Raw genomic sequence first — 12622 nt, forward strand, 5'->3', positions numbered from 1 at the left:
TCCAAGAAGAAGAGGAGACCATTGCTTTGAAACAAAACAAGCTATATTACCTGAACAGAACACTGAAAGGCCAAGACGCCCCTCTACCTTGTCCAACAATTTATCTGGTGAAGGTTTGGTACAAGAACTCCTCTATGAGCATTTGCAAGGACAACGGAACGTCGGAATCACGGGTATTGATCCTGGCCGTGTCACCACCGCAACGATATCTACAAGGAGGATACGATCTCTATTTGAAGACATCAATCGCTTTGAAGCTTTGCAAGAGGATACTGATCAGATTGCTGATATCGATACTGACGTTGAACGTTGCCCGAAACCAGTAGAACTCAAAACAGGGTTGATCGAAAATGCTACCTTCCGAAAAGTTCATCGAGTGCTACGGGAACAGGGACAAGAAACAAATGTCAAGCAAGCTAGAACCAGGGAATTCCGAGAAAAGTCTTTCTATCAAAAGTTCGGGTCCGGTATTCGAAAAGAAGCAGTTTCCAAAGAACCAGAGAAGAAGATCTCAGTCATCCATTTCCTCGGTAGCTGGAAACCCGTAAACAACAGAGTCAAAGGTCATGCATGTAGTGGAAGTCTTAAAAAGCTCGAACAAACCCTCAAGGCACCTGAGCCAGACAAATTGTACACCATCGATGAATACAATACAACAAAGACATGCGGATATTGTTTCAAGAAGATCCAGATCCACAAGTATCGTCGGGACGGTAAATTCGTCAAAGTCAAGGCCAAGATGTCTTTCTGACATAGTACGACATACCACTTGCAGCAGAGACGCTGCCGCAGCTTCCAATAACGCGCTTAGTGGTATCTCAAGAGCGCTATCAGATGATAACCAATCTCTTCCATGCTTCCGCCGTGGACGAAGTAAAGACATGAGATTCAGTCTCACTCAAAAATTTCAACTTGATTGCTGCAGAACTAGGCTAGTTATTGACCGTAGCCTCTCGAGAGGAAAAAAAAATTTGGGTTAAGTCAACGTCGGTACTATAATATTCTGATAGCTAATGGTAGTGCAAATAGCTTAGACCACGTTTTTTCTGGAATTCTTCCATACACTCCTCCAACAAGCGTATGGTAACGCTCCGCGACATTCAGCGTTCCGTGAGCCAATCAGTTAAACAAGCAACGGATGGTCAAGCGACCTTGGATCTTATCGACACTTTCCTCGGTGAACAAGCAGCTTTAGAAAGCAATGCAGGCTCGCCAGCAATTGCACAGAGTCCCGCAGGTGCCAGCGATGCTGCTGTAGATCGGTTGTCGTCTGAAATCCTGCAGTTATGCAACTCACTTGTCCTGTCCAACGACATGGTGGGCCTTGTTTCCAGCCGAACTGAAGCCATTACAGTTCATTCACAACACTACCTCATCCTACGCTTTGTTCGCCAGCTTTTGCCCGTGCTAGGTCCTCGCCGTATATTCGAAGACTGGTGGCAACTCGTACTGAGACCCATTTTGACGACTGCTTCTTACGTGAATCAGGTCAAAAAAGAAGCTTGCACCATCGTTGCAGACTGTCTCGTGCTCGAAAAGGAGGACGATAAATATGCCAAAATGATCATTGAAGAATACCTAGCATGGTCCGAGAAACCGCAGGAATTGGATGATACTACGCAGTTACGTCTCCAGCATCAAGTCTTACTCGATTTAGAGCAGGATGAATGGTCAAGAAATCTCATTGCCATATTGCTGAGCTTTGGAGCTGCAGAAACAAAAGTAAGAAGCTTTTTTCTGCTTATAGATATTTGCCAGAGACTCACGTATTATTAACAGAAATTTTTCATGCTCATGAACCGTTACTTTCTGTTGAGCAAACATCGTCTTCAAATTGTATATTTACTAAGCGAATTTTTGCTAAAGAAGGTAAAAAGGAGAGATCGTACCATACTGTAGATATAGCTCACATTTTCATTGATGATAGGAAGGAACTCATTTGCACGAAATCCTCGAGACAGACCTATTTTCTTCTATGCTAAAATCATTAATGGTAAATAAAATAACCCTCTCACTCTTTATGACAGTAGTGCTTACAGATGGATAAACTAGTATGATAATTCCACGACACTAATCGCCATGTCTGTCACAAATCTTATCATGCTATTGCCACGAATTTGTATATCGTTACCACCGCATCTTCCACAACTATTCTACATCTTTGCGAGAGCGCTTTGCTGGGAGCAGTTGCGAGATATGCGCCAAAAATACGGCATTCAATCCCCTCACGAAAATATCACAACGCAAACTACGAGGACATTGGTGGATGGTTGGGATTGTGTTGGTGAGTCTTTGTAACACGAGCCTTTGCGAGAAAACTCGATGTCTTAAAGTCGTTTTTCTGTAGATTATACCTTTTCTAAATTATCAGCACCTCCATCCAACCCTCAAACTGGCCCACTCTTCACATCGCTGTATGGATTATACCCATGTAACTTTCTCAAGTTTCTCCACAATCCATACGCATACTTCCAAGAAAACAGCTTTGCAATACCCGAAGAGTTCGATGAAGAAACTTTTAGAAACAGAACATTGGTAAATTCCGTTGAATATTTAGTCAAATATAAATCTTGAAGCTCACATTATGTATCATAGAATCTCGTCAAACGTCACATGCTGCATCCGAACCTTTTGACAATGGATCCCGAGACAGAGCTATCAGATCGATCGCGGTGGATGACAACAGAAGCTGAAGGCGTTATCACCCAGATTATGAGTTTAGATTTGACCAACGCGGCTTCCCGCGTCGGCTTCAGCTCGAAAAACGAACAAGATTTGCCGCAGGATTTGCTAGATGAGACGGTATACACGCAACCTTTTATAAAAATCAGCCAAAAAGACGAGAAGGAGACCTCCAAAGTACATCCCCAGGAGCAAGAACAGGAGAAGCCAAAGGAGGAGGAGGAAGAAGAAGAAGAAGGAGAAGAAGAAGAGGACAACGACGATAGGGAAAATGACGAGCCTGTTACGCCCAAGCAGGAGAAAGCAAATGAGCCTGTGGTCATCGGCAATATCTTAAAGATGAATCGAGCCCTGAAAAGCGGTGCAGAAGTACTCGTCGGCGATGATGTATGGGTACGTGTGTAATATTTTGCAAAGCGCGCATTTACATCATTTCCTAAGTTCGATTGATAAATAGGAAGCAGGATTACAACAGTTTTCATCAACGTCACCGACAGCTTCGCCACCGTCCGCGCTTGACTCTGTTTCTTTAGCAGCAGCTGCCGCGGCAGCTACTTCAACGTCATCCGGAGGTCCTTTGCCGTCCGTACCAGAGACCAGCGTCCCTGACGTTGACGGCTTGAGTTCAACCTCCGTATCACCCGAGAGCAAGTTGCTAATAGCAGCCTTGAAGCGCGAAGTACTTTTGCTGCGCAACGAACTTAACTTTGAACTGTTCGTCAAGCAGCAGTATCTTCAACATATGGCTCGACTTCATCGAGACCATGTCTTTGATAGCTCCGTTGAAGCCGAGCGTCAAAGAATGGTAAATAGGGATTCGAGGTATAAATATATAAGGTGCTAACTCCAAAAATCTTACTAGTATAATACGACGCGTATACTACGAGCACAGCTGGAGCAGACGACTGCAGCTCTGGATAAACTGAAAGAAGAATCAGCGAAAACCAAACAACGACGGATCCGTTGGGAGGATACTCAGTCTGGCAAGGTGCAAAACTTCCGTGATGAGAAGAAAAAATGGCGACTGGAAATGGAAGAATTGAAACAAAAATTGATGGAATATGAGAAACGATTGAACGAGCAAAGCAAAGAGCTACTCGAATCACAAAAACGGTACGTAGACAGCTAGCTGTAACAGACGTTACCAAGTCAAAGAAATTAAGATGGTCTTTCTGTAGCAATTTTGATCTAGAAAACGAGCTCAAAACAACTCAATCGCTGGCACAAAAAGCTGTCGAGTATGAAATACGAGTTACGCAGCTCACCCGCCAGATGCTGCTGTGGTACGTCTTACTGGAAAGAACTTGAGACAAGGAATGTAATATTTATGACTTGTATTTTAGGGAGGAAGATACAGCTCAGCTGGAAGAACAAAACCGATACATCAAAGGCTTGCTATCTGAATGGCTGAGTAGAGAGGAGCTGGTGAGAAGCCTGCAATCTGAAAACTCGCGTCTCGAGCAAGAATTGAGGTATGCATGGAGGTTTCCATATGCATCAACGAACTTTGAGTTTAAACAAGTTCCTTTTTAGCAAACTTAAAAGCGAGAACAAAGATATGGAGCGCTTGTTTGGAGAATATCAGGAACAATCCAAACAGATGGTTCACGGCAACTTTGAAGCCAAGGTAAAAGAATCTTTAGAGTTGGGAAAATGAAAAAGACGTTGTTTCTGACGAATTTATGGTCAGATTGATGCTGCAAAGTCTCAAGCGAAGCAGATAGAGCAGCTGAAAAGCACGGTTCAGGAATTAAAAAATCGTCTAGAAGTCCTGGAGATCGAAAAGTTTGAATGGCAAGCAGAGCGCGAACGACTCAACCATGCACATGCGGCGTCGTCGCAGCATTCCGCCGTTGCACAGAATGCATAATAAAAAAGAAGATTTCGAGACTTGATTCTCTACATTTGCATGCAATATATGCGATACGTATCATACATAGACTTTCATTAGCCAAGTTGCTTATGCATAGCGAATGTCAAGATCTTTTCTTTTTACGTCATCCCTTACAATGAGATGCATAATATGGCGTAAGTACATAGCTTATCGCCGCCGGAATTAGGTTGGGCCAGGATCATCCAGACGAGCTCGGCTGCAAAGTTTAGCATGGCATCCAGACCATGGAAGGGCTGTGACGCGACTACGCGGTCCTTGTTAGGGATGCATAGTACTCCTGAAGACATCACGTTAATGGCCTTAACGCCGATGCAGGTTATGTATCGCTGGAGTGACTGGGAAGTAAGCGCCTACTAAATCGATCAAGGAGCCGTGGAGAAAGGCTGTCATGCCACTACTTGGACTCCATCCAGGTGCACTGAGGGCCCAGCAATAGCATCCCGGTCTATCAGATCAGCAACGTACTTGACGTTTCTCTTGTTATTCATGCAGTCCTGTCTCCCTGTTTTACTCTCCTTAATGTCCACTGTGTAGTCTACCTCCAACGCTCCGTATCGAGCTAAATCGTGACATACATCCAAGTATATATATAATGTAGAAAAAGAAAAAAGATGTAGTATGCCTGGGTTTATTGAAAATGCTATACGCTAAAGAATCTAAGACGGGGATAGGTGACCCATACATGAGATATGTGAATGTTGATGTGAAGAGAGGAGGGATAAAAGATGTGTATATTTAATCGCTGCATCCGCCGAGTTCGCCGCCTCCGCAGCAGCTGATGAATCCTTCACGGCTTCCATCGTACTTGGCAAAGTAGCATTCTTCGTATTGCATGAAGGATGGGTAGCCGAACTCTTGACAACATTGGGTTGTGCTCTTTGGAGACTCGTTTTGGCATTGACAGTGCCATTGGTCGTCGGCGCTTGCTAGCATAGGTCCCAGGATGACCAAGATAAGGCTTGCGACGAACAAGATATGAGTGAGTGCTTGAGAGGATTGCATGGTAATGATGATAAGAGAAGAAAAGAGATGCTTGGATGGAATTGTCTGGGAGAAGCTGGCAACTTTGGGAGGTGCCTCTTTTATATGCACACCAACGGCCCTCCATCATCCATCTGTCTCTCCTTCTTCACTTTGCATATTCAAACAGCAATAAAAGGAACGACCGTAACCCCTTCAACTGACTTGCCCATCTACGGGTATTTCTCCATTAGGTCATACACAGAGAAAGCTTGTCTCGATCCCTGCAGCAGGCGCCGAAACGTCTAAGTTCGGCTCTATATTTTTTCTTTGCCAAGAAAGGTCATGGAAAACCAAAAACTTTCGTCAGTGGGGAATATCGCGCAAAATATGTGCAGAAGAAAGCTCGTCCTATTATCTGCACTGCACAGTTGACGTGTTGAGAGCAGGATATTTGGTCCCTTCTTTTGGAAGTTTCCAGTGGAGGGACCAGCGTAGCTTCCGAGTTAAGTTTTGCATTGTGCAGCGTGTCATGATAAGCATTCCCCAGCAGTGCAGTTTCCATCCATTCTTATTATTTATTGTTTGTAAGACGAAACAGAAAGACAAGAGAGAGAGAGGAAAAAAAGAGAGCCCCATCCAGCTTAAATTTTCTCTCTTTTAACGAGTTTCGAATAGGGAGGAAAATTGGTACCTAGTTCCCTTATTTTATTCAAGTAGCTAAGCGAGTGTGTATGTGTGTATATCCAAGCTGAATGCCGATGCCCTAGTATGTACATTCAAAGTGCATGCAATGCATATCAGCAGAGCAGGAAAAGCCAAGACTTTAGGGAAAAATTGAACAATGCATTGTGCAAATAAGCCCTGCGTTTCCTTTGATCGGCTGCGTCGGCCATTATTTTGCAGAGAGCTGCAGTCCGAAGAATTTGGATCCCCTCCTCCTCGCCTGCTCTTTTTTTCATTCATGTCCAGTAAAGGAAACAGTTCCAAACGACTTGCCCAAGACCAGGCCAACCTGACCGGACGAGAGAAACGCCGAGGTAACTGCCACCCATACCCGCTAGCCGAGAACTTGCCCGTCCTCTAACACGCAAACACACACAAACCCCCATTCCAGCAAAAAGCCGTGAATCGCGAAAGATCGGAAATCACCCTCCTCGTCAGTTCCAAAATGTGCTTGGTACGTTATTTTGCGCGCTCGGCCCTTCCCCCTATGACGACTCCTTGCGTCCTTGCTAATCACGGGATCTCCAAACAGCCAAGGATGCACCAAGGATCTCCGGCAACCTCAACGCTACCGACTTTGTCGCAGCTCGCTTGCAAGAAGTCAAGGCTATGCAGTCCGCCATCAAAAGCGCTAGGTAATACAAAGCACACACATACACATGGAAAAGCCATCATCAATAATGCCAACACTTGACAAAAAACACAGTAACGCTATCACCTCGCTGACCTTCCAGTCGCTACCACGACATATGAGACGACGGGCAGCTAGTCACAATATCAATCGACTACCGGCTCACCTACGAGCAAGAGCGGCACGTGAGGTATGAACAACCAAAATATCCATCGAAAACGTGGCAATGCTGAGCGACGGGCCGCCTCCTCCTAGATGGAACAATCACCTCCAAATAAGCGCAAACATCGACGTGGCAAGCGACCACCAAAGGAAAGCAACGTAGCACTCGAATTTGAACGACGTTCAAGTATGTGATCAACATTGGTCTTCATATATTTGTATATATATATACGTATGCTTTTCCGACATTCTCACACGTACGATGAATTACCTGCAGAAGAGAACAAATGGCTCGAAACGCACATGTGGCACACTAAACGCATGCAAATGTCCAACATATGGGGTTATCGTCTTGTAGGTTTTGTCAGAATTGGTTAGCGAAAAAATGATTTTTCGCTAAATATACATGTACTACAGGCCACGCGTCCCAACATCAAATCTGCACGATCTATATACAGGTCCTTTCAGCATTTGGCAGTGATACACGACGCGTCGTATATGGGTTGCATCGAGTTAACCGGATCCACGAGTGACATCGTCCGCGTTATGGACACCATGACTGATTGTTCGCTGCCATCAGTGGGTAGCGTCAGGTGAGCACATACGAATCCACAGTCTCGCGCACATTCTGATAGATGGGACATTAGGTACATGAAAGGCAGCCGTGCAGGCAAGACATTCTTGTACGAGTATCTGGGATACCCCACCAAATTGATATGCCCGTTGCAATTCTTGTGGAGACCTTCAAAGAACAACAATGAACAACAACAACGCACAATGTGGCTGTGGATCCATCCATCCTGTTTCGCCGAAGCATATAATACCATTCAAGTCGCTGTTGAAAACGTCGATCTGCAGGAATCAGTAAACGTACGAGATTTACGAGACGCGTTCGCCACCTTTATGCTATCAGGACCGCGTTCAACTGCTATGCTGCAAGCTATCCTTGCCCCCGTAGAGGAAAGCAGCGTGGCTAAGAACCAGGATACTGCCACAGCAAAGGCTGCCAAGGTATGGAGGCAATTAGCACCCCTGCGCTCATCAAGTTCTTTGGCGCCCGGGACTGTCATTGGATTGACTGTGCAAGACCCAAGACTCAAGTAAGTTGAAAAGTGCGGGGGATGGAAAAGCGGGGGGAGAGGTGGGGGGGAAATATCGGATTGACGAGCGTCATGGTGGAATGAAAGTGGGGGTGTTTATCCGGGGGACAAGGACATGGATCAAGGAGTCAAATGGCATGATGCTAAAGAATGTACTTGCAAAGGTTCCCACAAAAACCTGCATCAAGAACCAGCAGTGACGGGGATGTAGCTGGAACGTTCTATGAGCTGCTGCAAGACTGGCCCGAGGATGTGTCTGAGTCTCTGGTGTGGGACGAAGAGACTCGAAAGCAATTGAATGAGCATAAGCTTTCCGACTACCAGTTGACAAAGAGGCGGGAACAGGTAATATGACCACATTGGCACCAGGCACACGTGTCAATACTAATAAAGATCTCTCTTCCCCCCACCCCCTCCTGATCTGCAGAACCTGGTACCTGGAACCAAGCTAGAATTCACGGAACAGGATGCACAGATCCCCTTGCTTCTGTTGCAGCGCGGCTCGGCTGAGAACGGTTTATCTCGACAGGATCCTTGCACTTCAGAGCTTTTCGAAGGCTGGACGCTTATTGTCCCGCGCGGGTGGGGTTTAGCGTTTTGGAAATCATTCATGTTTGCAGGAGCACGCGCCACTGGAATTGAGGATGTTCATGCTATGCACTATGAGAGCGGTCAGCCGTGCTTCCCGTACGATTACATCGGCGCCCGCGCCTGTGAGAACATTCGTTCCATGAAAAAGTTGGAGGAGGAAGCAGCTTGGTCACGACGACCTCCTGCCAAGCGTCTCAACTTTGCCAAGCTCGGCATCGAACGACCGTTTGAAGCAGATTTCAATGCTTTAACCAATACCCCAAAGCAGCAAGAACAAGAAATGACGGATGACGATCGGGCCGAATATTACCTGGTCCAAAACAATGTCTGTGTGTCACTCATTTTGCAAGCAGATACATTTGCCAATGCAGAGTCAGCATACCAATCACACATTGCATCCATGTACAGTAAGAGGAACCTTACGCCGCCGATGAATTTGCCACGACTCGACGTTGCATTGTTCAAAATCAGACTTGAATACCTAGACAGAGGGCGACCCGAATCCAATGCCATGATATATCTCATTTCCGACCAAGCGGATTACGAGAGGCATACGTATTATATCCAAAACAGGCGCCCTGGTTGCCACACGAAACGCAAAGTCCTCAGTGAACTTGAAACAGAGCAGAGTGAACAAGACATTGACGTTGGCGACGAGGACGAAAAGATGACGGATGCCAAGCCTTGTCGCTTCCCGCCTTCGTCAGATCACATTGGGTTCTTGACGACGGCTGCATTTTCCTTCGATGCCGGTTGCGGTGTTGGCGTTGGCGCATGTACTGTACCTGGCATCCTCCGTGCAAAGCAACTCGATACCGAGCATCAACGCAAAATCAAAATGGTCGTACTTGTACGAAACATGAAAGCGCTTCAATGTAGACCTGCGCAGCTGCAAGTTCTGTCGTAATTGTTATTAGCATTTTTTATTGTTATTCGCGTGTAAATAATAGAACCAGCCATTCTTCTTGGATCTAATACAGCGTCTGAAAATGAACCATTGTCATATCATCATTGTCGAGTCTTTTCCACGTTTCTATCCTTTCGCCCCACGCACTTAATTGCCACACTCTGGCTCGTCGTGGCCAGCCAAGATGAGAGGCGCCGTACCCGCCGACACCGAGCCCGCCTCCGTAGCAGAGATACAACCCTTCTCTATCTAGACAGTAGTCATTGACGTGATCGTGGCCACTGACGAGGTATAAGTTAGAAAAGCATACTTGGCGAGCAAGTCTTTTTCTTTTTAGCACTTACCAGCCTGTTGCCCGGACGTCGCCCACTGGAAATGAGGATCAGTACCGCCAACGTGTTTCTTTAGATCAGAAAGCAAGAATTGCTCCTTACTTGTTTTCAAAGTTTCCAGGACCTTTGCTGCTCCTTGACTTGGACTCGATACTTTCTCTCGTTTGCTGCCCAGCTTTGGGTTCGCCGATTCATAATCATTGTATTCCCATATTGGAATATGAAAGAATGCCAACGCGTTCGGCTTGTTGTTCTTGGCTTCAAACGACGCCGATGTTCTTTGCAGCCATTCGAGCTGGTCCTGCTTGATGTGATCGTATTCTTGCTTTGATTCGTTCGTATAAGCGCCCGAGTCAACAAAGTAAAGCGTAAAGGCATGGTATCTGGTGGTCGCACAGGTGAACGATATAATCTCTCAACAGTTCCAAAGTGAGTTAAACAACTTACGTGTCATCATCGTCATTCTTCTTGGAGAATATTTGCAGCGCATAGTTGCCAACACCGGAAACTTGAAGCGGTCCCCGCTTGCTGACAGAGTACGGCATACGATGGATAACCTGATACAACTCTTCTCGCGTCAAGTCGTTCTCGTCATCGTGGTTTCCAAAGATAGCGGCCTAAATAGAATTTTTATTAAATGTTGGATCAAACGATGACCTGCTTGTTGTGCAAAAGAAAAAACTGACCCACGGTATTTTGCGTTTAATAACTGGTTCTGCAAACTTGAATGTAGCCGCTCGAGCATCACTTACACCTAGCACGAGTAAGCCATTTCTCAATTATTTAAATTGGCACGGTAAAAGCTTGAATATGTACGCATACCTCCACCGTCGATGTTGTCGCCAGTAAACACGGCTAGATCAGGTTGCTCCAAATCCAAGAGCTTGTTTATCCGATCTAGAGTGGTGCTATCTCCGTGACATTCCATCTAAATATGAATGTCAGTCTGCTTCTTCGACAGACAGTACCAAGTTATTGCATCCGAAACTTGCATCTACGGGGATGTCACGGCACTTGCCCTCCTCGTTCGTGAAATGCAAGTCCGCTAGCTGCAATATCTTGAAATTGCCGTCGCTGTTGAACGCCAGCTTTGGTGTTTTTGGGAGCGCTAACGGGAAGGTCAATGTTTTAATACCTGACGCAGCATGGCCATTTTATTTACTTGTGTAGCCTCTGCGGATAGTTAGGAACGTAGGCTCGCCAAATCCATCATCTGCGTTGTTCCCGCTGTTTAAATCTACAGGGATTTTCTCCCATCCAAACGGAACAACCGATGCATGGCCATACTCAATCGCTAGTTCCTGGATCGCTGTCTGAAGTTCGTCGTCGGTGGGGTCGTCCGATACCTTGTAGTCTAGATGGATCGATGCTCCCCGGATGGTTGCTGTGTTCAAATCCACGTCTACTTTTACGTAGCCTTCCGGTGGCGTCTGATCGTCTAAAATGACAACCACGCTTTTCCGTGTAAATGTGAGAAGACAAGCGGTGAAATAAAGAAGTAAGGATAGCCCACTCTGTTACCGGCGGATGTCCCTTGATTCGCTGGTAGAATAGATACACGCGCATACCGACAATGACACCTTCGTTCACATCCTTTTCGACTCTTTCCCATCCCTGGTTGTTTTATGTCAGTCAACAATGAACACAAACCAATAGGTCTGTCGTGGCATACTTCAAGGTAGCAATTATCTGTGAAACACGCCTTTGCAGTAATAGCGGTGATCGGGTCTATGATACAACAATACTGAGTTTTAGGAAGAGGAATATGCGAAAATGTAAGAACCTTTCGGGCCGTCCTCCTGACTGTAAAACAGGTAAATCGATTCGCCACCAACACCGTTGTTCAAGTTGATGGGGACGCGTATGTACTCTGCAGCGACGACGGGATGCGTGCCTGTCTTGACAATGATGGAAGTTATTGCCGGAGACAATGAACTTTTATCTTTTGTATAGCACAAATAAAGTTCTTTGTCTTGCGCCGCTGCTCCGTAGTTCAAGTCGGTATCAAGGCACGTCCAGGAACGCAATGACGATTTTCCCTGGACAACTGTCAAGCCAGTGATTGCGTCGCTCTCGTCTCCTTCTTTGACGTCAAGGTACACTGACTCGAGACCGGTGCCTTGGTTGAGATCTACCGGTATCCGCTGGTATCCAGGGTACGTCGGGCACGCGTACTGTGAAGAGTCGCACACGTGCAGTTTCAGATCCGCAATGTAGCCATTGCATCCTTGTTGCAACGCAATTGCAAGCAATAGTAAAATTCCTATCGCTTTATTATGCATGTTCGTAAAAGGAAACTGTTTCAAGAAATGCACCATTCTCTTTGTAAATCTCCATCATTTTTTTCATTATCTCAAAGTCCAACATGACGGGCATATGTTATGCTCATCATTACTGACAACTCCAACACTTTTTACGACGGAGGGGGCGCAAAGCGTGGTGGAGATTGGATACGCGTCCGTTGTTCTAAAAGCACAAAGTTGTCAGCGGTTCTTAGATTCTAATTCCTGTAGCTAGCGTGTTTTCTTTCATCCTGCCAATGACACTGAAAAAGGACGACGTCTGCGAAACCTGGAAACAAGAACGAAGGTTGTTTGTTCGCATCTGCAAATTGATTGTTGTCAGACAAGCAAGGGC

At 45.9% G+C, this 12622-nt stretch overlaps 6 protein-coding genes across 6 annotated transcripts in view; 3 read left to right on the forward strand and 3 right to left on the reverse strand.

Annotated features, from left to right (window-relative positions):
* Positions 1–751, forward strand: part of VTP01DRAFT_8354 (uncharacterized protein) — a gene marked incomplete at both ends in the record, with an annotated part of 3229 nt that extends 2478 nt beyond the window's left edge. Inside the window, one exon of the mRNA XM_069387466.1 lies at positions 59–751. Within this exon, the coding sequence (XP_069241232.1) occupies positions 59–751 (693 nt within the window). The remainder of the gene's footprint in view (positions 1–58) is intronic.
* A 329-nt stretch (positions 752–1080) lies between these two features.
* Positions 1081–4552, forward strand: VTP01DRAFT_8355 (uncharacterized protein; the record flags this gene model as incomplete). The annotated part of the gene is made up of 12 exons (XM_069387467.1): positions 1081–1722; positions 1780–1869; positions 1928–1993; positions 2053–2284; positions 2348–2535; positions 2596–3075; positions 3140–3487; positions 3545–3795; positions 3861–3965; positions 4026–4154; positions 4216–4309; positions 4373–4552. The coding sequence occupies 12 exons, from the start codon at positions 1081–1083 to the stop codon at positions 4550–4552; spliced, it is 2805 nt and encodes a 934-aa protein (XP_069241233.1).
* A 134-nt stretch (positions 4553–4686) lies between these two features.
* On the reverse strand, positions 4687–5064 carry VTP01DRAFT_8356 (uncharacterized protein; the record flags this gene model as incomplete). The annotated part of the gene is made up of 2 exons (XM_069387468.1): positions 4687–4902; positions 4975–5064. The coding sequence occupies 2 exons, from the start codon at positions 5062–5064 to the stop codon at positions 4687–4689; spliced, it is 306 nt and encodes a 101-aa protein (XP_069241234.1).
* Positions 5065–5311: 247 nt separating this feature from the next.
* Positions 5312–5578, reverse strand: VTP01DRAFT_8357 (uncharacterized protein; the record flags this gene model as incomplete). The annotated part of the gene is made up of 1 exon (XM_069387469.1): positions 5312–5578. The coding sequence occupies one exon, from the start codon at positions 5576–5578 to the stop codon at positions 5312–5314; it is 267 nt and encodes an 88-aa protein (XP_069241235.1).
* A 922-nt stretch (positions 5579–6500) lies between these two features.
* On the forward strand, positions 6501–9653 carry VTP01DRAFT_8358 (uncharacterized protein; the record flags this gene model as incomplete). The annotated part of the gene is made up of 10 exons (XM_069387470.1): positions 6501–6576; positions 6654–6716; positions 6795–6897; positions 6969–7083; positions 7149–7242; positions 7333–7409; positions 7473–7648; positions 7703–8155; positions 8320–8500; positions 8583–9653. The coding sequence occupies 10 exons, from the start codon at positions 6501–6503 to the stop codon at positions 9651–9653; spliced, it is 2409 nt and encodes an 802-aa protein (XP_069241236.1).
* Positions 9654–9717: 64 nt separating this feature from the next.
* Positions 9718–12267, reverse strand: VTP01DRAFT_8359 (uncharacterized protein; the record flags this gene model as incomplete). Its single annotated transcript, XM_069387471.1, has 11 exons — positions 9718–9934; positions 9998–10022; positions 10088–10368; positions 10433–10602; positions 10672–10739; positions 10808–10913; positions 10978–11093; positions 11148–11440; positions 11499–11599; positions 11658–11713; positions 11769–12267. 11 exons carry the CDS (start codon positions 12265–12267, stop codon positions 9718–9720), a joined length of 1932 nt encoding a protein of 643 aa, XP_069241237.1.
* Positions 12268–12622: the final 355 nt, after the last annotated feature.

This window comes from Rhizomucor pusillus (genome assembly GCF_041956525.1).
Source record: "Rhizomucor pusillus strain CBS 183.67 unplaced genomic scaffold VTP01scaffold_5, whole genome shotgun sequence".
NCBI classification, from domain to species: domain Eukaryota; kingdom Fungi; phylum Mucoromycota; class Mucoromycetes; order Mucorales; family Lichtheimiaceae; genus Rhizomucor; species Rhizomucor pusillus.